This window comes from Monodelphis domestica, chromosome 1 (genome assembly GCF_027887165.1).
Source record: "Monodelphis domestica isolate mMonDom1 chromosome 1, mMonDom1.pri, whole genome shotgun sequence".
Lineage (NCBI taxonomy): Eukaryota > Metazoa > Chordata > Mammalia > Didelphimorphia > Didelphidae > Monodelphis > Monodelphis domestica.
The window spans coordinates 213,554,567-213,581,945 of record NC_077227.1 but is presented as its reverse complement, the minus strand read 5'-3'; the positions used below and the strand labels follow the sequence as shown (position 1 = coordinate 213,581,945).

General features: G+C 34.1%; 1 protein-coding gene across 16 annotated transcripts in view; it reads right to left on the bottom strand.

Annotated features, from left to right (window-relative positions):
* HEATR5A (HEAT repeat containing 5A) overlaps positions 1-27,379 on the bottom strand; it is a 186,207-nt gene that overhangs the window by 105,080 nt on the left and 53,748 nt on the right. For 10 of the 16 annotated variants that reach the window (XM_016427533.2, XM_056810410.1, XM_056810413.1 and 7 more), the window contains exons 7-13: positions 26,788-26,948; positions 24,347-24,602; positions 23,549-23,704; positions 18,700-18,950; positions 16,230-16,341; positions 10,674-10,826; positions 7,873-7,972 (exon numbers count right to left, since the gene is read on the bottom strand). In XM_016427533.2, the coding sequence (XP_016283019.2) occupies positions 7,873-7,972; positions 10,674-10,826; positions 16,230-16,341; positions 18,700-18,950; positions 23,549-23,704; positions 24,347-24,602; positions 26,788-26,948 (1,189 nt within the window). The remainder of the gene's footprint in view (positions 1-7,872; positions 7,973-10,673; positions 10,827-16,229; positions 16,342-18,699; positions 18,951-23,548; positions 23,705-24,346; positions 24,603-26,787; positions 26,949-27,379) is intronic. The other 6 variants (XM_056810409.1, XM_056810414.1, XM_056810416.1 and 3 more) reach the window with 1 other exon arrangement.

Sequence of the window (27,379 nt, the reverse complement as noted above, 5' to 3'; positions counted from 1 at the left end):
TTTAGATCATACCACATTGGAAGAACTGAAAACTTATAGATCCCCACAGTTAGCTCTCAAGGAAGTTGCACAAAGAACCTGAAGCCTGGAACAGTGCTCCCTTCACCACAGAAACAGAGTGCACACTTGTACATCGTCTTTTCTTTTTTTTTAATTTAATTTTCTTCCCCAATTACAAGTAAAAACAATTTCCAACATTTAAAAAAAAATATTCTCTCCCTCCTTTCCCTCCACCCAACCCACACCCATGAGATGGTAAGCAACTGCATATGGATTTTATATGTGCAATAACATAAAACATTTTTCCATATTAATCTTTTGTGGAAGGAAAGTCAAATAAAAAAATTAAAAACAAAAGTGAAAAAAGTTTTCTTTGGTCTGGATTCAGGCTCTTAATCAGTTCTTTTTCTCTGGAAGTGGATGGCATTTTTTATCATGAGTCCTTTGGGATACTTCTGTATCACTGTTTTGCTGAGAATAGTTGAGTTATTAACAGCTTTTCATTGTATAGTATTCCTTTCACTGATACAATATTCTCCTGGTTCTGCTTATTTAACTACTTCAGTTCCTGTAAGTCTTTCAAAGTTTTTCTGAGATCTTCCTGCTAGTGACTTCTTATTGTACAATAGTATTCCATTATAATCATATACTATTACTTAGCCATTCCCCAATTGAGGGGCAACCCCACTTCACTTTCCAATTTGTTGCCCCCTATAAAGAACGGCTTTAAATATTTTTGTACATAAAGGTTCTTTTTGTTTTTATCTATTTGAGATACAAATCTATTAATAGTATTGTTGGGTCAAAGGGTATATGCTGTTTTATAGCCCTTTGGACATAAATCCAAATTACTCTCCAGAATGACTGAATCTTTTCATAACTCTCCCAACATCGCATTAATGTCTTAAATTTCCCACACTCCCTTAAAGTTTTGTCATTTTCCTTTTTCTATCATAATAGCCAATCTGACACAAGTATAAGGTGGTATCTCAAAGTTATTTTAATTTGCATTTCTCTTGCTGATAGTGATTTAGAGCCTTTTTTTGTATAACTATAGAGTGCTTTAATTGTTTGAACTGCCTGTTCAAATCCTTTGACAATTTATCAATTGTGGAAAGACCTGTATTTTTATATATTCAACTCATTTCCCTATGTATTTGAGAAAAGAGGCCTTTATTAGAGATTTGTAAAAATTTCTTTTCACCATTAAGATTACTGTGCATTATTCTCTATCCTATTTCCCCTTGTTTAGTTTCTGACAACCACTTCCCCCAATTTGCCCTCTTGTTTTTAATCAACCCTACCCTCTATTCTCTTAACGCCATATCCATCCTACTATTCTGTAGGGTAAGATAGATTTCTCTACCTGATTGTGTGTGTTCTTCCCTCATTAAGCCAATTCTGATGACATTAAGGTTCCCCTTCACTGGAAAAGCTCTTTCATGCCTCTTAAATGAGATAATTTACCTCTATTTTCTCCTTCCCCCTCCTCCCAATGCATTTCATGCCTTAATTTTATTTTTTATATCATCCCATCATATTCAATTCACACCCCTGTCCTCTATGTATTCTTCCTTCCTTCTTTGTAAAACCCTTACCTTTCATCTTAGAATCAATACTATGTATTATAGACTCTAAAGCAGAAGAGCAATAAATGCTAGGCAATGGGGGTCAAGTGACTTGCCCAGGATCACACAGCTGGGAAATGTCTGAGGCCAGATTTTAACCTAGGATTGCCTGTCTCTAGGCCTGGCCCTCAATGCACTGAGCCACCTAGCTGCTCCCTATGCATATTCCTTTTAACTGCCCTAATAATGAAAAAAGTTCTTTGGCATTATAAGAAGCATCTCCTCATGTATGTATACACACAGTATAACCTTCTTGAATGTCTTGAAATTTCTCTTTCCTGTTAACCTCTTAATGATTCTCTTGAGTCTTGTATCTGAGAGTCAAATTTTCCATTCACCTCTTGTCTTTCCCTCAAGAATGTTTGAAAGTTGGGGGCAGATGGGTGGCTCAGTGGATTGACAGCTAGGTCCACAGATGGGATGTCCTGGGTTTAAATCTGGCCTCAGACACTTACCAGCTGTGTGACCCTGGGCAAATCACTTAATCCCCATTGCCTAGCCCTTACCACACTTCTGCCTTGAAACCAATACACGGTATTGATTCCAAGATGGAAGGTAAGGGTTAAAAAAAATGTTTGAAAGTCCTCTATTTCATTGAATACCCATTTTCCCCCCTGAAGGATTGTGTTCAGTTTTGTCTGGGGGTAAGCGATTCTTGGTTGCACTACAAGCTCTTCTGCCCTATGGAATATCATAATCCAGGCCTTATAATCCTTTAATGTAGAAGCTACTAAATCTGGTGTTATTCTGACTGTGGCTTCGGGATATTTGAATTGTTTCTTTTTGTTTTCTTGCAATATTTCTCTCTGAGAGTTCTGGATTTGGTTATAATATTTCTGGGATTTATCTTTTTGGAATCTCTTTTAGGAAGTAAGCAGTGAATTCTTTCAATTTCTATTTTGCCTTTTAGTTCTAGAATATCAGAGCAGTTTTCCTTGATTTTAATTGAAAGATGATGTCTAAACTTGTTTTAATCACAGCTTTCAGATAGTCTAGTAATGTTTAGATGATCTTTCCTGGATTTCTTTTCCGGGTCAATTGTTTGTCTTCTATTCTTCCATTCTTTTGACTTTGTTTCTTGATGTCTAATGAGTCATTAGCTTCCACTTGACCAATTCTAATTTTAAAGGGATAATTTTCTTGAGTGAGCTTTTGTACGTCCTTTTCCATTGGGCCAATACTATTTTGTAAAGAATTATTTTCCTCAGTGAATTTCTGTACCTCTTTTTCCACATGGCCAATTCTGCCTTTTAAGAAGTTCTTCTCTTTAGTGCATTAAAAAAAAAAATTTTTTTCATTTGGTCAATTCTGTTTTTTAAGAAGTTCTTCTCTTCATTGGATTTTTGTGCCTCTTTTACAAATTGGTCTATTCTGTTTTTTAAAGTATGAATTTTTTCAGTATTTTTTTGTGCCTTCTTTAATAAGCTGTTGACTCTTTTTTCATGTTTTGCCTGTATCATTCTCATTTCTTCTCCCAATTTTTCTTCTACCTCTCTTATTTTATTTTTAAAATCCTTTTTTGAGCTTCTTCATTCACTTTTGGGGGACTTGAGAGCAATTCACATTTTTCTTGGAGGCTTTGAATATAGCAGTATTAACCTTGTCTTCTTCTGAATTTGTGTTTTGGTCTTCCCTATCATCAAAATAACTTTCTATGCTTTCTATGGTTCCACCCTGCAAGAGCTTTTTATAATTAAAAGGAAAAGACTATGCCCTTTAATACAGCCATATTACTACTGGATTTGTATCCAAAAAAGATAATAAGGAAAAATTCATGTACAAAAATATGTGCTCTTTGTGGTGGCAAAAAAATTGGAAAATGAGGGGGTGTCCTTCGATTAGGGAATGGCTGAACAAATTGTGGTATCTGTTGGTGATGGAATACTATTGTGCTGAAAGGAATAATGAACTAGAGGAATTCCATGTGGACTGGAATGAATTCCAGGAATTGATGCAGAGCAAAAGGAACAACCAGGAGAACATTGTACTCAGAACCTGATACACTGTGGCACAATTGAATGTAATACACTTCTCTCCTAGCAATGCAATGATCCTGGACAATTATGAGGGACTTATGAGAAAGAACGCTATTCACATTCAGAGAAAGAACTGTGGGAGTAGAAACACAGAAGAAAACATTTCCTTGATCCCATGGCTCAACAGGGATATGATTGGGGATGTAGATTCTAAATGATCACTCTACTGAAAATATTAATAATATGGAAATAGGTCTTGATCAATGGTACATGTAAAACCCAGTGGAATTGCTCACTGGCTCAGGGAGCGGGGAGGGAAGAGGGGAGGAGAAGAATAATATCATGTAACCATGGAAAAATATTCTAAATAAATAAATGAAAAAAAATTTTAAAAGGACAAACCAAAACAAAATTTAAAAAGAAAAAAGTAAAAGGCTAGAAAACGAGAAAGCAACAAATAAGGAAACTCAGCACAGAAAATTATTTTGGTGACAGGTTGGTCCAAAATACAGACTCAGAAGAAGGCAACAATGCTAATACTATTGTACCTAAAGCCTTCAAGAAAAATATTGTTGGTTTCAAGCCCATAAATAATGAATGGGGGAGCTCAAAAAGGATTTTAAAAATCAATTCAGAGAAGTAGAAGAAAAATTGGGAAAAGAAATGAGTGATATAGGAAAATCACAAAAAAAGAATCAACAGCTTGTTAAAGGAAACACAAAAAATACTGAAGAAAATAATACCTTACAATCAATACTAAATATTGGTTCCAAGGTGGAAGAGTTATAGGGACTAGGTATTTGGGGTTACATGACTGGCCCAGGGTTACATAGCTATGAAGTGTCTGAGGTCAAATTTGAACCCAGGAATTATCTCTCAGCTTGATTCTCCTTCCATTTGGAGGCACCTGGCTGCCCCTTAATTCTCTTTTAATGTACAAATTTGATGTTTGTTTGTTTTTTTTAGTTCTCACCCTTCTTAACTCTTCTGCTGTTTTTGATATTTTTGACTATTCTCTCCATCTTCTTTCTACTACTCTGAGCTTTCATAACTTTTCTCCCAGTTCTTCCTCTACTGATCTTCAGTTTCTTTTGTTGATTCTTCATTTAGATCAAGTTCTCTCAAGGTAAGAGTTCTCCAGGTTCCTGTCCTAAGCATCTTATATACTTCTCTCAAACCCAGTCCTTTGGTGATTTTATCAGTACCCATTAGTATGTCCTCTCTGTCTTCCCCTCTAGAATGTAATCTCTTTGTAAATAGGGGTTGTTTTATTACTATACTTGTATCTCCCATACCCTGTACAGTGCCTGGCCCACAATTTTAGCATTTATTAAGTGTCTGTCAATTGTCCTTGAATCTGTGGATCAGAGAGAGTCTGATCCATTAATAGCAAACTTCCCTCATCCTAAATCTTATTCTTCTCTTTCTCCTTTTATCTTCTGACACTAAATGAGACCTATATTCCTTCTGACAACAGAGCATCTTTTACATTAGTACTGACTGTACTTTCTTTCATAGCTTCTGATTTACCAGTTGTGGAGGTGGTTTGGAATACTCCTCCATCTCTAATGTCATTTCCAGATTCTCCTCCTCTGAGGTTCAAATTATCTAAATTTATTACCTAATTCAGATACTGAAAAACATGCCCAAGTTGTCCCTATACTTAAAACTCTCTTGATCCTATCATCCCTACTAGGTATCATCCTGTTCTTTTCTCATCTCAGCTAAATGTCTTGGAAAAGCTATACTTCTTTCATTTTACTCTCTACTAAACCATTTACAATCTGGCTTCCTACTTTATACTTAGTTTAAAATGTTCTCTCTAGAGTTATCATTGATCTGATATGCCAAAGCTGATAACTTTTGCTCAGTCCTCATTCTTTTCCAACTTTTCTCCTCTGAGGGCTTTCCTGACACTTGCTCTCTCCTGGTTCTACTTTATACTTGTGTGATCACAACTTCTCAGTGTCCAGTGATTTTATGTCCATTAACTGTAAGTATTCTCCCAGGCTATATACTATCTATTCTTTTTTTTCCAGCCCTCACACTTGGTGGTCTTGTCAGGTCCTATGGATTTAATTATTTCTTCTATCTAATCTTATACCATATGGCTGAATATTTTATCTAGCTAGTGGTAGTATATTTATCTAATTATATCCAATATCTATACAGATAATTTCCAAATTTACATATCATTTAACTGACACTACCAGTATCAGGTACTGGATTAAGCGGCGAAAATACAAATACAAGTAGAAAGAAAGCCAATCCCTAACCTCAAGGAGTTTAACAATCAAATGGGGAAAAATGTATAAATGCAAGTAGAAAGTGTGGGTTAAAAAGAGACAAAGATACCTACTACATGAGCATGGCAGAGAAAGTCCAGAGTTCAGCCTAGAGAGGAATGAGTCATGGTTACTCTTGACATTTTCCTTAAATGGAGGTTTTGGGAGGAGCTATAGGATCATTTAAACACCCCTAGTCTCTCCTCAGCGTGCCAATTCTCTATTATTAATTGCTTATTGGATATTTTAAATCAGAAATCCCTTTCAGGGTTCTACATCTCTTATAATCATAGAGATGCAAATCAAAACAACTCTGAGGTATCACCTCACACCTAGCATATTGGCTAACATGACAGCAAAGGAAAGTAATGAATGCTGGAAGGGATGCGGCAAAGTAGGGACACTAATTCATTGCTGGTGGAGTTGTGAATTGATCCAGCCATTCTGGAGGGCAATTTGGAACTATGCCCAAAGGGTGCTAAAAGACTGTCTGCCCTTTGATCCAGCTATAGCACTGCTGGGTTTGTACCCCAAAGAGACAATAAATAAAAAGATTTGTTCAAGAATATTCATAGCTGCGCTCTTTGTGGTGGCCAAAAATTGGAAAATGAGGGGATGCCCTTCAATTGGGGAATGGCTGAACAAATTGTGGTATATGTTGGTGATGGAATACTATTGTGCTAAAAGGAATAATAAAGTAGAGGAATTCCATGGAGACTGGAACGACCTCCAAGAAGTTATGCAGAGCGAAAGGAGCAGAACCAGGAAATCATTATACACAGAGACTGTTACACTGTGGTACAATCGAAGGTGATGGACTTCTCCATTAGTGGCAATGCAATGTCCCTGAACAATCTGCAGGGATCTAAAAAACACTATCCACAAGCAGAAGATAAACTGTGGGAGTAAAAACACTGAAGAAAAGCAACTTCTTGACTACAGGGGGGAAGGGGATATGACTGAGGAGAGACTCTAAATGAACACTCTAATGCAAATACCAACAACATGGAAATGGGTTCGAACCAAGAACACATGTGATACCCAGTGGAATCGTGCGTCGGCTATGGGAGAGGTGGTAGAAAGGGGGTGGGGGTAGGAAAAGAAAATGATCTTTGTTTCCAATGAATAATGTTTGGAAATGACCAAATAAAATAATGTTTAAAGTGAAAAAAAAATCAGACATCCCTTATTCAATATAAATTCAACATATTTATGATTGAACTCATTATTTTCCCCCTCAAACCCACCCTCTTCCAAATTTCTCTATTGCTGTCAAAGGGGCTGTTATTCTTCTAGTCACCCACATTGGTGTCATTTAACTCTCTATTCTCACTACATCTATCCAATTGGTTGCTACATCTTAACATTTATGCATCATTCATATCTGTTCCACTAACATAGCTAACATCCTTATTTAGGTCCTTATAGGACCTAATACTCAGTAGGTCCATTACAACAGCCTATTTGGTCTCAATACGTCTAGTCCCTTACTACTCCAAACTATCCTCTAAGACACAGCTGTCAAAGTGATTTTCCTAAAAGGTAGGTTTCACCAGATCCCTCCCCCCACTCAAAAAGCTTCAGGGGCTCCCTACTACTTCTAGAATAGAATATAATTTCCTCTGTTTAATATTTTAAGTTCTTTATAACTAAGTCCTAAGCCCCAAATTTTAGTAGCTAAAGACAAAAAGATAATTAATGATTTAAATAAAGGCCTGACATGACAACAGCTTTTTGCTTAGTTTCTTTATTCAATTTTAGTACATTTAAGTTAATGTTTATTCTACACCTATTTCCTCATTTGAAGTCATTTCTCTCTAATATTTAAGATCTTTCACTCAAGATATTACATTAAAATCAAAATGGGTTCAAATATTTGGTTTATAAAAAAGAAAACAAAGCTCATAATTATGTTTCAAAAATTATAATGTACTCAGAAAGTTGGATCTTATTGGAAAATTGTATATCATATTTGGTACTTACTGAGTTAGTAAATCAATAGCACATGGAAGGGGAGGAAGAAGTCGCTGAATGACTTCATCAGTAAGAAGATCATCACAGTGGGTAACAAAGCTCTTGATAGCTAGAGAAGAAATAATAAGTTAGTACAATTCAATTAACTGTAAAAAATTATATTCATTTGTGGTACATTTGCATTTCAACCAAAGCTGAGACAAAATAAAATAGAACTAATGTTGCTGATATTTGCACCTAATTAAAAAAATGATTTTTCTTCTTCCTTCACTCTATAAACAATCTTTCATTAAGGTTATTTAATGTTCTAAAACATTTTTTATTAGAAAAATGCCAATTAAAACAACTCTGAGGTACCACCTCATACCTATAAGATTGGCCCATATGGAAGTAAAGGAAAGTGATAAATGTTGGAAGGGATGAGGCAAAATTAGGACACTAATGCATTGTTGATGGAGTTGTGAACTGATCCAACCATTATGGAGGGCAATTTAGAACTATATCCAAAAAAGCTATAAAACTATGCATACTCTTTGATCTGGTAATACCACTACTGGGACTATATATCAAAAAGATAATAAAAAAGGAGAAAGGACCTACTTGTACAAAAATATTTATAGCTGCTCTTTTTGTGGTAGCAAAGAATTGGAAATTGAGGGGATGTCTATCAATTGGGGAATGGCTGAACAAACTGTGGTATATGTTGGTGATGGAATACTATTGTGCTATAAGAAATGATAAGCAAGATGATTTCAGAAAAAGCTGGAAAGATCTGTGGGAACTGATACAGAGTAAAGCAGATCTGGGAGAACCTCTACACACTAACATGTGAAGATGGAATTAACTCCCCCCTGCCCATTTTTAGATTTAATCACGAGAAGCATATACACCCCACTTATCCTTAAGTGGGGGAGGTCTGTGACCAATGTGTGTGACGAATCAGAATCAGGGCAGTCCTAAGCAAAACTATAGCTATAGTTTTGGGTATAGTATAGTATAGGTCCACATAAAACTGGAAGGAAGGCACAGGAAGTGGAGAAAGGAATTGTCTTTAAAAGTGGAAAGAACTTTCTGGGAGGAGGTCTTTCGCCTTGAACTTGACCCTGGAGGAACACTGGCAAAGGACTTTGTACTGCTTTCTATTTTCCCTTAGGACTACCACGTGGGTGAGTGAAAAAGACTGACTCATTTTCCTGTCTTGTTCAGGAGGTACTCTGAAGAGGAGCCTTATCTTGGAGGAGGCCTTGTGGCTAAAACCCTTGTTTAATTTACTTCTAGGCCCCCTTTGCTGGGACCTCTGAAGCCCTGCCTTATTTGTATCTACTTTCTCTGATTTTCTTAACTTTCACTCTTTCTCCTTTTGTAAATAAACTTACCACAAAAAAAATCATTTGGAATTGAGTAGTAATTCCTGGTGACTACACTCTTATAAATTTAGTCCAACTACTTTATTTTTACCCCTTACAATCTGGTCCTTACAACAGCAATATTGGACAATGATTATCTGTGAAAACTTGGCTACTCTCAGCAATGCACTGATCTGGGATAATCCTGAAAGACTTAGGATGGGGAATGCTATCCATGTCCTGAGAAAGAACTGTTGGAGTCATCTTTCACATCAGTGTATTTATAGTTTTATTTTGGGGTTTTGATTATGTATGAGTTTGTTCTTACAACAGTGATCAGTAAGGAATTGTGTTTTGCATGAAATTAAAAAATGGGGAAAATCCTAGGTTCAAATCTGGCCTCAGACACTTCCCAGCTATGTGACCCTGGGCGAGTCACTTGACCCCCATTGCCTAGCTCTTACCACTCTTCTCCCTTGGAGCCAATACACAGTATTGGCTCCAAGACAGAAGGTAAGGGTTTAAAAAAAAATGGGGGAAAAAAGGTTATTTAAAAGATCACTGCCACAAATCTTTCAGCATGTTTTAATAGAGGAAGAACCAGAATTAATCTCTTTGAAAAACTCATAGATCATACATTTTCTATAATTATGGGAAAGTTTTTTTTTTCAAAAGTAAAACTTAAAAAAAAAAACTAAGCAAAAATTTTAGAGGAAAAAAATAATCCAATGCAGATGTGTCTTTTTAGGGTATTTTCATTTACCATTAGGAACACATTTTCAGATGTGAAGTACTTACTATAGGAAGAAATAATTTTCTTATCTAGCCTAATAGAAAGATCTGTATGATCATGGGCTATATCTTTTCTATTTTTTTTTACCCTAATCATAGTACTAGGCTCTAAATTAAAACTAATAGTCATACTTTTTAGTATTCATGAATAGTCTTGACTTCTCCTAAAATATCATCCTTTTTAAGAAAAAGAAATGAAATCATCACCACTACTTACTGCAAGCATTTTTAGTTTTGAATCCAAGTAAAACAAATCCTACTTTCTGATAACCTGATTATATCTAATAAGTTACATATGACCCTGAGGTATAAAACCATGTAATTGGTTTAATATAATATACTTCAATTTAACTTCTAGAACAAGATATTCTTAGCTTATTTATGTCATGGACCCATTTTGGCAGTATAGGGAAGCCTATGAACATCCTTTTCAAAATAAGGCTTTTAAATGCATAAAATAAACTGCATTTATTCTAAAGAAATGCAATTAAATTAAAAGAAAGGTTTTAAATATTCTATGCCAATTCACAGATCCCTAAGTATCTCTGTGGATCCCAGGTTAAGAAATTCTGATTTAGATGACCAAATTGATTTTATACAGTAGGAGAAACACTAAGTGATAACCGTGTTCCCTCAAGCAGAGAAGGAAGAAGAATGCTTAACTCAACCTACCGCAAAGAGCACCTGCACGACCTTCCAAGGTCACCTGCCATGTAAATGAGTCTCCTCGACTTCTTTCTGTTTCTAGATCCTTAGAAGATATTGGAAAAACACACTTCCATAACCTTAGCACCCGGGAAAGATGGTGACTGATAAATGAAGAGCCTGTAACATTTTAGGATTGTCACTTGCAATGAGGAAAACACAAAATGGCTATATTCTTAAGTCATTTTTTAAACAGGCACATCAATGTTAAAATTAATTTATTTAAAAATAGAAAGGCAATAAGGTGATAGAGTAGACAGAAATCTAGTTTTAAGAGTCAAAAAACACGAGTTCAAATCCAGCTCCAGGCACTTGCTAGCTATGTGACCAAGGACAAGTCAGTTAACTTTTGTCTGCCTCCATTTCCTTATCTGTAAAATGGGGATATGTAGCACCTACTTTTCAGGATTCTGTTGAGGATAAAATAATATCTGTAAGGCACTTTGCAAACTCTAAGATGTGAAATAAATACTAGCTATTAATATTGTTATTATTATTAAATATCACTTTTCCCATGCAGTTCTCAAATAATATGAACAATTTTTTACTTCTTAAAAAGCATTAGATTTCTTATTAAAATACTTGAATGATTGTATTTTAACAGTTAACATTGGGTCTGTTTTCTGAGGATAGTAATATAGCTATATTAACAAAATTTTCTATGCTAACCCTTGGCATAAAGTAAATCCAATGGACATAATTTTAGTGAAAAAGTCTTGAACAATGCAAAATCTGTGAATATGAAATATTATTTATATATTCTTAAAGCAATAAGCAGTAAATGAGAGTAAAACTTTTAAAAAATCATAAACAAAACTAGATGCTATGTTTTACCAAGCAATTAGGGACAATATAGTAGATATCTAAAAGGAAGATGAGTTATTCTAAGCATTTTTTATTTAAATCAAGAATTGACTTAAATTATAATAAAGGAAGTCTCTTCTTCTTCATCATATCTTTCCTATATCTTCTCTTCTCCTATGTTAAGCATCCTGGAAATAATGACTTGCCTGTTTCTTAATATTCTGATATAGTAGAGTGTAACATGAAATTAATAAAAAAAAAGTAATATAATCTCAGGGTATATAAGTGAAGAGCAGTCTAAGCCTAGAGATATGATGGTTTTGCTATACCTTGCAATAGGTAAGACACATTTGTAGTACTGTATTCAATTTTTGGTGCCACAGTTTAGAAAGAATATTGACAAATATCCTAGAGACAATATAGAACAGGGAAACCATGATAGCAAAGAGCTTTAACACCATTACATATGAAGGTCAGAGTACTGAATTGAGGATATTTAATTTTGTAGAAAAGAAGAATTAGAGACCAAATTGCCAGCATATGCTGGATTATGGAGAAAGTAGAGAAAGTTCTAGAATATACATTTACTTCTGCTTCACTAACACTAAAGCCTTTAACTTTGTGGATCACAACAAAATGGGCAAGTCCTCAAAGACATGGGAGTATTAGATCATCTTACTTATCTTCTGATGAACCTCTACATGGGTCAAGAAGCAACAGTTAGAACTTAACGTGGAACAATTGATTGGTTTAAAGTTGGGAAAAGAGTATGACAATGATGTATATTGTCAACTCTTTTAATTTACAAGCTGATTACATCATGTGAAATGTGAGGCTGGATGAATCAAAAGTTGGAATTGAGGTTGTTTGGGGAAATATCATCAATATCAGATATGCAGACAATACCACTCAGATATCAGAAAGTGAAGATTTAAGAAGCCTCTTGATAAGGGTAGAAGAGAAGAGTGTAAAAGCTGATTTAACTAGTGCCATTAATTCCTGGCAAACAGAGGGAAAATACATGGAAGCAATGTCAAAGTTTATATCCTGAGGCACAAAGATCACTTCAGTGACTGCAGCCTTTCTGAAATTAAAAAAAATTCTTGCTTCTTGGAAGGAAAGTTATGGAAAATTTAGATAGTATATTAAAAAGTAGAGATATCACCTTGTCAGCAAAGGTCTATATTATTCAAAGGTACGGTTTTTGCAGTAGCAATGTATTGCTGTGAAAGTTGGACTATAATTAAATAAACTACAGAATCAACATTTTAAAATTATGGTGCTGAAGACTTTTAAGAGTCCCTTAGAGAGCAAAGAGATCAAATCAGTCAACACTAATAAAGTCAAGTACTAAAGCTAAAGCTTAAATATGTTAGCTACATAACAAGAAGATAGGACACAATGGAAAAGACTGATGTTGAGAAAGACTGAAGGCAAAAGGTGAAATGAATAGGGTATGCTATATGACTTTAAAAGTCACATATTAAAGTCACATATGTGACTTTTAAAAGTCATGATGTGATCATTAAAAGTCATATGTGACTGAAAGAATAATAACAAGAAAGAAAAATTATTATTGAAACAATTCAATAATGGAATGGGTTTGGGAGAAGATAGGAGCGGTAATAACAACAGACATTTACACAGCCCTGTAAAGTTTGTAAAATATTTTATACCAAAGGCTTTCAAGCAAAGGCTGGGTTAACAATTATTTGGAATGATGCAGAAGGCTGTTCAGTCAGTCACAGGTTAGAATAAATGTAAGGCACCTGTCAATTATGAGAATCTTTGAGAATTCATTGAGGCTTTTGCTTCATAGGTCCATGAATACCATCTAGTGGTGGGTCATAGTAAATGAAGGGCTTTAAGACTTCCTCCAAAAGTCAGTGAAAAAAAAATAAAACTTTTCCCCATTTTTCAACTATTCAATTCAATTCAACATTTATTGTATGCAAGGTCCTGCAGTACTACTAGCCCCATTGGAATACAAAGGTAAAAACACACTGAATGACACTTGCAGTGGTTGATGACCTAAAAGGAAAAAATGAGACCAAATATCATTCGATTAAGGCAAAATCCTTTTATAACTTGTTTTAATACTTTAAAACATCCATGATTTCATTAGTGTGGGATTTTCTCCAGCAATGAAGATCACAATCCCTGCACTTCTTAGTAGGTAGTTTCCTGAGTTACTATGGTTAAAAAATATTATGACCTGATAACCAACCTTCTGGTGATATCTCTTTGGACACAGAGAGGTTGATCTTCCAGGGCAACATTCAATGCCTTTCCAGTCAGGAAGAAGCTGCTAATAGGCAGGCTTCAATAATCCAGGATCCCTTCAATACCACCAATAAGTAGTATATTAGTGAAGGGAGAGAGGGTCAGAAAAATTTTGAAGTTTAAAACGGAAAAGGGCTTGAGAAATGTTGTTTCAAACTCTAAGGTTATATCTAAAAGAATCTGCCTATATTCAAAGAAGTATCTGAGGACAATAAAAGAAAGGAAGAAATTGAATATAATAAACAGAATTTTAGTTATAGGAATTAAGACTAAGGTACAAAAGGTAAAAATTAATGATAATAATAAAGCATAAAAGAAAAGAGATTCATTTCAGGAAAAATAACCAGTTTTTGATTTTCAATAATATTGTTATAAATAAGAATGTATTTACAATGTAAGACTTTTTGTGTAATTATTATTTTTTTTTTGCCTGGTGGAGTAATGGAGAGAGAAGAGTCTTAAAGTCAGGATAGTGTGGTATTTTGTAGCCTGGGTTGATACATTTTTTAAAAATTTACTTTCACTAGGTTCACTTTCTATGTAACCAGCAATTAAAGTATTTTAATAAGCTTTTATAAAACAGTCTATTTTTCATTTCTGAAGAACATTAAGTATTATATTGTCATTAATCAACTAATTACTTACTTTTAGTCTTAAGCTTTTTTTTAATTTTTATTTTTTTAAATTAATTAAAAAAAAAAACCCTTCCCTTCCATCTTGGAATCAATACTCTGTATTGGTTCCAAGTCAGAAAAATGGTAAGGGGTAGGCAATGGGGGTCAAGAGACTTGCCTAGGTTCATACAGCTAGGAAGTGCTTGAGGTCAGATTTTAACCTAGGTCCTCCCTTCTCTAGGCCTGGCTCTCAATCCACTGAGCTTCGTAGCTGCCCCCTTAAGCTTCTTTTAAAATTAAACTATATCATAGATAGCAAAGTCAACATTTTACAAATCTACTTTATTACATGGAAACAAGTTTTCTTTACTTGGAGGTAGAAATTTAACAGTAAAATAAAACTATAAAAAAGCAACACAATAAAATGTTGAAGATATTGGCAAAGCAACACCCACAGCTTAATAAGGTAAAGTAAATAATATTTTCATGCCATAGCTTGAAATATTCTTAGATCTCTTCCTCTGGAACATTTCTAGTCTATTTGAAATTCTTTCAAATATTTCATACTGTAGAAAATCTTAATTATTTTAATAGTAAATTTAATTTTTTTTAGCTAAAAAATAGCTAAAGTATTTAAAGTGAAATCTATTGAAAAAGTATGATGATCAACATGGGTAAAAAGAATGAAACAATTTTTGGCAAAAAAAAAAAGATCCCAAACCAAAAAATAATGTGATTATTTTTTTATGACCCATAATCTGACTCTGAAGACATTTTAGCTGAGTTCCAAAAATGTTTCTTGCCTAGTCATCATCTCTGGAATAAAAGCAGCCTCCTAAGTGAAAAATTCAGAAGAATAACTTTCATTTGCCACTTGGGTTTTGGTATTTGTTTTAAAAAGTAATTTCCAAAGTGGTTTATCAATGAAAATATCAACCACAATAATAAAAATACTATAGTATCGTTATTTTAACTTTTCAAGGATCTGTGATTTCAGTGGCATGAATGATCCCTCTACTTATGCAATTCCCTCCCCATACCTTGGCTGACAGTCTTCTATAGTGGTAGTGGCCAAAAAAATTCATCACCCAGAGGCTAGCCTTCTAGAGATGACCCTTTCTCTTGTTCTTAAATAAAATTCATAGTTAAACCAGTTCATTGCTGGTATTATTAGAAGTCTTTCTTGCTAGGTAGTACATACTAACATTAGAATTTTCATGGGGCATATTCTTTGAAAATACAGGTTCAATTCCATGTTAAAACATAAAAATTATAGCAGAATCTGAACTAAATGCATTTGCTATAATTTATATGCATATGATTTTAGATGAAAAGCATAAAAGAACAAAGATCTGAATTGATAAAAATCCAAAGGAAAGGAAGAGAGAGTATTTATTGTTTGGTCGTTTTCAGCTCTGTCCAACTCTTCATGACCCCATTTGGGGCTTTCCTGGCAGATATTGCAGTGGTTTGCTATTTCCATTGCTAGCTCATTTTATAGATGAGGAAACTGAAGCAGAGTTAAGTGACTTAACTAGTGTCCCAAAGCTACTAAGTGTCTGATTTGAACTTAGAAAGAGGAATCTTCCTGATTCCAGGTCCTGCACTCTATCTACTGTGCCACCTAGCTTCCAAGAGATAGATCATTATTTTGTTAAATTATATTTTGTAATAAATACTTCTGAAGACATGTTTATATTGTTTTTGTTATAAATTCATAAATAAAATTAGTCTGTCACATTATTATACAATCTATAAAATCCTTTTGACTCAGAAAACATGATACACTCAGAAATGTATAAAATTTCCAAAAGCCAATTACCTAATGTCATTAAGGCAGCCATCAACAACCATCCAGCTTGTGTTCGCTGAAGTGAAAGGCGACTATTCTGAGCAGCAGAACATAACAAGTCCTCTGCTAACATCACAATTATCTATAATTAGAAGGAAAAAGACCCCCCAAAAGTACATAAGTTGAACAATAAACATTACTTTTTAAACAAAATTTCAAAATATTATTTAATTTATATAATATATAGGAATGTTGCTAGGGAGCTATCCTTGTGTTCTATGTTGTAAGACCATATATATCAACATAATCATAACTACATTAGTAGGTTATGAATTTAATTACTGAAATGCTAGGCATAGTATAACAAAGCTGTGAGCTATTTTGTAACTCAGTTATGGCAATACAGTGAGGGGAACCTGATTGAAAACTGTTGTAAGATGGATGATGCTACACCAACTTTAAAATGGCTTCTCTCCTAAATCTAATCTCCTTATGTTCAATTTCATTAGTGATGTTCTGAACTCCCTGAACATCCTCCTGATTAAATTAAGCAAGCCAAATTTTTCTAGCAAAATTTTTACATTTAAAAATCACATGAAAGCAGGCATTTAACTGAAAATCAAATATACTAACTCTCAAACCATTACTTTGTTCCACATGCCTAACAAAATACTGTACTTCTACAAAATTAATGTAATGTGTGTAATATACTAGAAACTTGGAAACCTTTCTGAATAATTTTTTTTAGTTAAGGCTACTAGAATGAGATCCTTTGCTATTTCCAATAATTAAGCACCCCTAGACAAGAGCTATGATAGATTTAGGTGGTACAGAGTGTTTTATCTTCATGTAAACAGAATATTCCACCAAGATTTGCTTTTGGGGGGAGGGTCTGGATCTATGATTTAATCAGTGTAAAAAAGATGTTAGATACAAATGAGTTTAAAGTTTTATAAGAAATCAAAACAACAAAAACAGAAAAGCAAATATTTTCTAGAAAATTAGAAGTATTTAATTTTATTTTAGACTTTGAGTGTTATTGCTGTAATGAAGCCAAAAATCACACACTGAGCTTAGTTAACACTAAAGGTACAAGGATGTCTAATAAACCTCCATGTAAAGTAAACATACTTCCGTATTGTTTTCTTTGGTGAATCAGAGAAGTATCAATGAAAAGACTAAGGGGCTACTTACTGAGGTGCAACTAAAATAATGAGACCAGCTGACAAGTCTTATAATTTCAGAGTCATAATTCATATATAACATTCTATCCCTGATCATATCTAAAAAGCAGGAATTGAAAGGAAGAATTTTATATTCAGATTAGTAGATTTCTTCAGTTGTGATACTGCATTTTTTGGAGAGGAGAAAGGATACAAGTAATAGATAAAAATCAGCCTCAGATTATTTATTTTTAAAAGTCACTTAAAGCTAAATTAGAACTGCAAATTCATGACGCTTTTGTCTAAGGAAAAAAAAAAGAAGTACTTTAGGTCTGTTAAATGAATCCCAGGTGGCAGGTTTAACAATGGGAAATTACGTCAATTTTGCCTTACATTTCTAAAAACTGGCAAGAGCTAGAATTAATTCATTTTAGCCTATCTATACCAGGTCATATTGATTATTCTTCCAGGAAACCAATATAAAAAATAATATTGTAGGGGCAAAAATGTTGACTGGGTTTATGAGTTTTGTAGAAGTAATCCTAACCAGATGTTGAAAAAGGAAAATTCAAACCCTTGGCAAAGTTTACTTTACTAAGAATAAAATGATAAAGTTATTCCCCATTCATGCTCAATAATACTACAATAGTGCTTGATGGGAAAGGAAGGGGAGTAGTCTAAATTTTAAGGGTTTTCATCTCTAAACAGTGGTTTCTTCCTGCTGTAATTAGCCAGTTCAAAGTTTCTCTAAAAATTCTTTGATGTTTATCAACCCTACTTCCTTCCTTTTCTTCAGCTCTTAAAGATGAAATTTTGCAATATTTTTAAATGCCTCTTATTAAAACATCAATATATTGAATAGGTGTTCTATTAACAATGGCATTTATCTGTTTGAATAAATTACAAGAACATCATTTCCTGGGAACCACTTTTAGGTCAAATGCAACTTTAAGCAAAGCTTCTTGATACTTAGATATTACCTAACAAAATGAAGTATTCAAAGAACAACTCTACTGTGGGATATAGATAGTATTGCTCAAAAATCTAGGAAGATGATACTCCTTAAATTTGTAACGAATCATACAAAAAAGTATTTATTTGAAAATAATCATATTTATAATTATAAAAGTAATATTTAGCTTTAAGAATTTTTAAAATCTTTCTCAGAATAATCTTCAGTGTAACATTGGTAGCTTAAGCTTCCAACAAAACATGGATCATAGAATCAGATTTAGAGGTAGGTCATCTGGTCCAACCTTCTTATTTTACAGATGATTAGTAAGAACTTAAAACTGCACCACTGCATGTGGAAAGTTGCACATTAATACAATAATTACCTTTCCTTTTCCATGTGGAATTCCTAGAGGACAATGCTTTACGGCTCCTAGCAGAGCTGCTACAGCAAAACTAAAGCCAGTCACAGCTTCAGATGAGGATTTGAGCATAGTTAGTCGTTCAAGGCAACGGTCCAAAAGTGGGGTCAGGTAGGAAGGCAATGCTACAGCAATGCAGTGTAAACACCAGCCTGCTGCTAATCGAACTGAAATGCTAGGATGAATAATAATTGAAATGACATTGTCAAGAATCCCTGGAATAAAAATAAACAAATAATTAATTTTTATAGAGAGAAGGCTGATTTAATAATTAATCAATAAACATTTAAGCAGCTACTATGTACCAGACACTGTGCTAAGCACTACAGATAAAAAAAAAAGATAAAAGATAGTTCCCTATGTTCAAGGAACTTAAAACTGAATGGAGAAGATGATATGCAAATATATACAAAACAAGTTAGACTAACAAATAGGAAATAATTAATAGATAAAAGGCACTGGAATTAAAAGAGGATGAGGATGGCTTGCTGTAGAAGGTGGGATTTTATTTGGGCCTTAAAGGAAGCCAAGGAGGTCAGCAGTTGGAGCAGAGGAGGGAAAGCATTACAGGGACAAACAGCTGAAGAAAATGTCCAGAGCCAAGAGATGGAGTGCCTTGTATGTGGAACAGCCAGAAGGTCAGTGTCATTATATAACTATGCCAGAGAATAAGGTTTAAACAGACTGGAAAGGTAGGAGGAAATTGGTTAGGAAGTATGATCTTGGAGGTTAATAGGAAGCCACTGTAGTTTACCAAGTGATGTGATCAAGCCTATACATTAAGAAAATCATTTTGGTGGCTGAATAGAGGATGGATTGGAGCAAGGAGAGACTTGAGGCAGGCAGACCCCACTAACAGGCTTGTAGTAATCTAGGAATGAGCTGATCAGGGGTGCACCGGGGTGGTGTCAGTATCAGAAGAGAGAAGGGGGGAATAGGTAAAATCAATAGACCTTGGCAATAGTTTGGATGGTAGGGTTAGAAATAGTGAGGAGTACAGGATGACTTCTAGGTTGTGAGCCTGAGGAACTAGAAGAATGACATTGCCCTCTAACAGTAACAGGGAAGGTGGGGGAATCTTTAGGGAGAAAGACAATGTGTCCATATTGAGTTTAAGATATCTTCTGGACATCTAATTCAAGATGTCTGAAAGGTAGCTAGAGCAAGAAAAAAAGGGGATATGTTTAGTCAGATAGATAAAGATTATATTCTTCTAACTCATTTAGCAGTTGTTAAGTTATCTAAAGGTCAAGCCAAGAGATATGATTCTAAACCCTGTTTCTTTTTATAAGACAATTCTATAGATAGGTCTGAACTAGGTCAGCTCACAAAAAAAGTTACATTCTTTAAACTGTGTTACAAGATTTTTTTTATTCTCTTTGGTACTAGGAACTAAAATTGTTTAATAAATATTCAGAAAAAGGCATTCTAAGCCTTTCCTATCCTAATGTTTCCCTTTACTTTAGCATATCATTTTACTGACCATTTAATACAGCTCTATTTCATCAGGTTGTTTTTATTTGAATAATATTAAAAAGAAATAGAAGTTAAACATTTCTCAGTGGGATTCACTCTATTATTTCTATGACTACTATTTATAAAGTAAAATATCTGTATTAATTTTTAGATGATTGTTGTATCAATCATACTTTTACTAGCCCCATGAATAATATATGTTTGACACTGAGATAAAAGACTTAAAATAAATCATTTCACACACAATTATAAAGTAAGTCTTCTCAGAGAGCTGCCTATAGCCCAAAAGACACCAACAGGTAACAGCAAGAAGATGCCAAATGACCAAATAAAATAATGTTTAAAAAAAAAAGATGCCAAGTAATAAATATTTTTCTAATGAGGCAAGCAACCAAGATAGTTTGGAAATTCCTCGAAAACTCAACTACATTATTGTGTTCAAGAAATTGTGAATATGAAAAATATAGATAAACTTGGTAAAATTTGAATGAGCTCAAGTAAAGTAAACAGAACTAGAAAATAAATTTACCTAATGACTACAAGAATATATAGGAAGATTTAATAATGAAGGAATTCAGAATTCTATTGAATTTAGCAAATCATGATTTCAGAGGATCTTTGTAGATATGTAGTAGAATATGGATAAGGAATGGGAAGGGAGAAAAGAAAGAGAATAAGCATTTATATAGAGTCCACCAGGTGAAAGGCACTGTGCTAAGCACTCTGCACATATTCTTATTTGATATCACAATCCTGAGAGGTAGGTGCTATTATTATCCCCATTTTACAACTGAGGAAACTGAAGCAAACAGAGGTTAAGTGATCTGCCAGAGTCACACAGGTAGGGAGTATCTGAGGTTGGTTCTGAACTCGAGTCTCTTTGACTCTAGGCCCTAGTGTTCTATCCATTGTATCATCTCACTAGACTAAGGGATACATTTTCATGTATGGCCAAAGGTGGATTAATTTTGCTCTCTTTTATAGGTTGTTTTCTCCCATTAAAATATAAGCTCCTTGAGGGTTGGAAATCTGTCTTTTTGCTAGGTTCTGTATCTCTGGCACTTGGAAATGTGTCCTGTCCATATAAAGTCTTTAATAAGTGCTTGCCAACAACCTTCACTTATATTTTATAAGGAAAGGTCCTAGGGTTGGAGGCAGCATTAAGTTATTGAAAAGTTGTTGTAGTTGTTCATCCTTCATTTTCAAAGAGGGCAAAATGACATCACAAGGTAATGTCTTGACTTATGTGTGAACTGGATTTAAGTGCAGCAGAGTTGCACAGAGTTGTGAGTCTCACTCTCTCTTCCAGAAACATCCAAGTCCAGTAGCAAGTCAAAATTCCGGATAACTGGGGATGGTCCAGGATGAAGTAGATGATGTCAGGGTTTCTGTTCTGACCGCTGTGCCAGCTGCCTTCATAGGGTTATATGGATGTTCAAGGAGGACTAGTACCTCTGGTGTGAGGGTTTACTGAGTTCTTTTCAGGGCTTTTCATTTGCCTTTGGTGCCTGCCTGTCACCCAACTCTCACTAGTGGCTCTAAGAAGCTATATAGCAGGTGCAGCAGCCACACCTCAGTAAACCATGTAAATGGCTAAAACCAGGTGAAGGGTAACCAATAGGTCACAAACCCATCAGTGAGTTAGGGGAGTAGCTACCCCAAGCACATGAAGACTTCTTTCAAACAGAATAAGTGGATGAGGACAATTTGTTCTAAATGTCATAAAGGCAGCTGAAGCAAGTGCTGTATGACATTAAGAACTTAGTCAAACATTAAAAAGTAGCAACTAAAAGAGTTGAAATAAAACATTTTTAAATATCTAAATTATTTGTGACTTATGAAACATTATATCTAATTATGTTTGAAATTATAGAGAATTAATTGTAGGAATACATTTATATAAACTTCATTCTAGTCCTATTATTTCACAGGGTTAGAAAATTCCTGATGAGAAAACTATCTACTAACAGATAGACAACTAGTCTGCAAGTTATACTCTAATATGATTGTTGGGGCATTGAGAGGTTAAAGTGATTTGCTCAGGGTTACAGAATTAGCAGGTGTCAGTGGTTGAACTTGAGCTTAGATTAAAGAAAGTCTTTTTTAATCTAAGGACAGTTTACTATCCATTAGGCAATAGAGCCTAGATAAATTGTGAGAAAAAGGAGTTAGCTAAAAGCCCTTAAATTTAAAAAAAATGAAAAAAATTCTGACATCTATACATTAAAACATAAAATTTAAATTGTGTTTCTCTTAAAAAAATATCCGGGGGGGGGGGGCAGATGGGTGGCTCAGTGGATTGGGAGCCAAGCCTAGAGATGGAAGGTTCCAGGTTCAAATCTGGCCTCGGACACTTCCTAGCTATGTGACCCTGGACAAGTTACTTAACCCCTATTGCCTAGTCCTTACCACTCTTCTGCCTTAGAACCAATACATAGTACTGATTATAAGATGGAAGGTGAGGGTTTTTAATACACAAACAAAACAAATAAATAAATAATAAAAATATCCATTGGCTATACATACATAATTAAAACAACAGTACAATATCTTCAAAATCAGAAGATTCTTAACCAGATAAATGAAGTCCTTAAGGCATTTAATTAATGTCCATAAGAAATAAAAATTTTAGAAGGTAAGGGTCTCATCAGAAAAAGGGGAAAGGACCTACTTTTAAAAAAATATTTATAGCTGCACTTTTGGTGGTAGTAAAGAATTTGAAAGTGAGGGGATGTCCATCAACTAGGGTATGGTTGAACAAATTGTGGTATATGATGGTGATGAAATACTATTGTGCTGTAAGAAATGATAAACAAGATGATTTCAGAAAGAACTACAAAGAACTATATGAACAGGTGCAGAATGAAATAAGCAGAAGCAGGAAAACATTGTATATAGTAACAGCAATAATGTGGATTGATCACTTAGGTATTCTCAATAATACAATGACCCAGGACAATTCTGAGGGACTTATAACAAAGAAAGCTATCAATCTCCAGAGAAAGAACTATTGGAGTCAGAATGCAGATCAAACCATACAATTTTTCACTTGTTTATTTAGGTTTTGATTTTATGATTACTCACTTACAAAAATGAGCAATATGGAAATGTTTTGCATTATAACATACGTATGACCCAAATCGAATTGCTTGCCAGCTCCAAGGATGAGGGGCGGGAAGGGAGAAAGGGAAACAATTTGGATTATATAAATTCAGAAAACTTATGTGGAAATTCGTTATTATAGGTAATTGGTTAAAAAATAATAAATTAAAATTAAAGAAAGGGGGGGAAAAAGAAAAAAGATAAAAGTCTCAGATATATAGAACAAATTTATTACCTGCACTTGAATCCTGTAATAAAGGAGCAGCTGTTGTGCCAAGGCCATATATAAGATTCCCAAGTTCTTGTAAAGCACATACTAGCACATGCTGGCTGGCAGCAACATCTGCAGGGCCAGGTCGAGTTTCCAAATTACCTTCACTCATTACAGCATCTGATAAAAGTGCAAGCATTAATTATATAAATACAGCTATTCTACAACACAGGGTAAGGAACATGGACAGTTTGACTTCTTGGATGAAACTCTGGAATGCTTAAAGGAAAAGCTTCCTTTTATCTAAATGGTTGCAATACATATAATTAATCTGTTTAAACATCTCACCATCCACAATGCATAAATATCATGTGTATGTGCTATATGTATCTGTATGTGTGAATATATTTTTTTACTAACTTAGAAGCTAATACTGCTAAGACAAAAACAATATCCTAAAAGAGATTCTTAAGTCAGGTATAGGTTAAACTAGTCGGTCTTTGAGGTTCCTTACTATTATGAGATACTGTGAATTGAGCTCAAAAGCATATTATCTTCTTTAATTGGACAACTATTTCTGAGGTTTGCATTAAATATGTTTGTATATGCATATGTATACAAACACTTGTGTATATGTATATATATACATATATATATATATATATGTAAAATTGGTAATTACTTAAACAACTGAGCAGGAATGATAAAGTTTTGGATGTTATTGGAATTTGCATGCATAAGATTTTCTGTGTTATTGGGCCAGACAATATTCACTTTAGTACTAAACTGTTTTTTAAAAAGGTAATTTTATTTGAGTCATACCAGCAACTTTCTTTAGTTTCCAGATGGCCTGACAAATATCTTTGGCAGCAGCAATTTGAGCTTTTTCTCCAAGAAGGCTTCCTATAGTAGTTCGAAGGATAAAGGAAACACAGCGACGACAACAGACAGCATCCATCTGAGTTTGGATTGCTTTAGGGTGAGACTGTGACACAAGGCTTAGAACATGAGACAGTAAGGTGGCAAAATTCCTTTCCAACCAATGTCCTCCTAGTGTTGAAACAAATACCACATATGCCTGAAAAAGAATGAGAGTTTGACTATCAAAATTAAAACATTTTCAATGACATAATAATATTCTCGTTATTATAAAGAAAAAAACTAGAAATGTTTCTTTTTGAAAACTGCAATATTTTCTCAGTGACAGCTACATTGCACTAAATTAATGATAGATCTCAGGTCTTTTTCCATTTAAATCCATGGCTATAATGTATGGAGATTTAAACTCTAATTTCATTTAACCTGTCTGTCTGTTTTATTTTGTTTCAGAGTGAGAAATGTTAGAGAACCAACCCAGGAAGCTAAGACATAAAACATTGTCTCTGGCCTCACTAAACAATAGTTCCAGCAATTTGAGATTCTTAACTTGGAATCTGAAATCAAATGTAAGAAACAGCTTAAAAATTATTATGTAACAAATCCAGAACCTAAAGAGCTTTCAGCTCTTGAGAGAGAAATAAGTAAATGCTTACAATGATCAAGATTTTTCTTTATTTTTACAAATTTTAATGCTTTGGCTTCATCACAGATACAAAGACCAAGGAAACTATAAGAAAAGATAATATACAGAACTACTTGATAAATTTTGTGGTTCTTCAGTTATATCCAACTCTTCATGACCCCATGGAGCAGAGTTATCCATGGGGTTTTCTTAGCAAGGATACAGAAGTGGTTTGCCATTTCCTTCTCTAGTGAGATCCTTTTTGTCAGGCAATCAAAGGTTAAATGAAATGCCCAGGGTCATACAACCAGAAAGTGTCTGAGGCGTGAATTGAACTCAGGTCGTCCTAACTCCAAATCTAGGACTCAATCCACTTCGCTGCCTCCTAGGTTTACAGAAATTAAGTGACTTGCATAAAGTCACACAGTTAGGAAGTATGTGAGGCAGGATTTGAACTCATGTATTCCTGACTTCAGGCCCAGTACTCTTAACCACTGAGTCACAGCTACCTCTATAAATTGCCATGATATATTTAATCACCAGAAAACAGTCATTCCTCTACATATCCCTGTTTCTCACAAGTGCTCAACAGCATTCATTTACCAGTACAAATGATTTGATTATCTTCATGAGTTCAAATTTAGCCTGAGAAATTTATTAGCTCTGTGACCCTGGACAAGTCACTTAACCCTCTTTGAGCTCCTCATCTGTAAAATAAGCTGCAAAAGGAAATAGCAAGCACTCCAGTATCTTTGCCATGAAAACCCCAAAACAAGGTAAGGAGTAGGACATAAATAAAACTAAACAACAAAATTTTCAGTAAGTCTGATATAACAAAATTTTAACAGAATGCATATATATACTATAGGAGATTTTAAATGAGAAACTAGAAATTAAGTCAATGAAGAAAAGTGTTATTCTAGGGTCTTCTTGAGTTTTCTGTAACATTCAGGTAAATTTTAAAAAATAAGTTTTAGATGCTTTTTCTTTTTTATACTAGTCATTTTTGGAAACCTCTTCCTTAAATAAGTTCTCTGGGGATATTGTTTTTCTTGAAGATTTGATCATTACTTTTGATCATTACTTTATATATGCTGTTATTTTCAAAATGAAACAAAAGAAAATGGCAACATATTAAAAAAAAAACACCTTACTTCCCATCTTAAAATCAATAGCGTGTATTGGTTCCAAGGCAGGAGAGCAGTAAGCACTAGGCAATGAGGATTAAATGACTTGCCCAGGATCACACAGCTAGGAAGTGTCTGAGGCCAGATCTGAAACTAGACCTGGCTCTCTAGGTAGACTGAGCTACCTAGGTGTCCCTGAAATATAGTATTTTTGAATAATTTTAAAAAATATTACATTTTATTATAGTCCCATACAATCACACCTTAAGACAACTAAAATTTTGTAAGCACACTGAAAAATGTTTAACCATAAGAAATAAGAAAATGAACCTTCAGAAACAAAAGAATTACGTAACTATACTATAACAACAAAATCAATTCTCTTCAGATTTAGTTGGCTTTGCTTAAGATCAAAGTGAAAATAAGGCTCTCTTGCTTATAGTCTTCAAAAGCCTTAAATGATACATGTCAAATCATCATACTTGTGAGCACCTGTCATCATACTAACTCTAAAGAAGTTTACATTTCAACATTATCCCAAACATGCCAGAAAATGAGGGCTGAGATTATACTTAAAAGGCTTTTGATTTAAGCCAATGAGAACTGTGGTCAGATATTTAATTTGTGATCCAAACCTGAGTAACACCAACTCGAACATCTCTACTGACTGAACTGGTTCCTTTCAACATATCTCCACTGGCTCGAAGAAATCCTGAACTCCCACGCAGAAATCCTGTTCCAAGTAACTCCATGGCTTCTTCCAGAGAGACTCTACGAATGTTTTGTCGGGATGCTGCTATATAAAATAAACAAAGTCAAAACACTCTAAATATAATTTACATTTCATAGAAAAAAGTTAAGTTCAAGTAAAAGTTTTTTTGAAACAAAGATAAAATTTTAACTGTAAAACAAAGTGTGAAATTTCTAGCAATCTTGAGGCAAATTTTTAAAAAGTAAAACTTTGGAATCAAAGATAAAAAATAATGATACTTGTGTCCTCCATCATAATACTGAAAAGCAGGAAAAATTGAGGGATTTGAAATGGAAAAATCAAATTCTATTATTTGCTACCAAGATTTATAAGGTAGCTTTTACTTCTGGTTTTAAAAAAATCTGAAATAAGATCTAAGGTAGCCTCTACTTCTGGCTTAAAAAAAATCTGGAATATGACATCAAATTAATATAACTCAAAATTAAACAACTTTAAAAAAGTAAAATCTGGCAAAA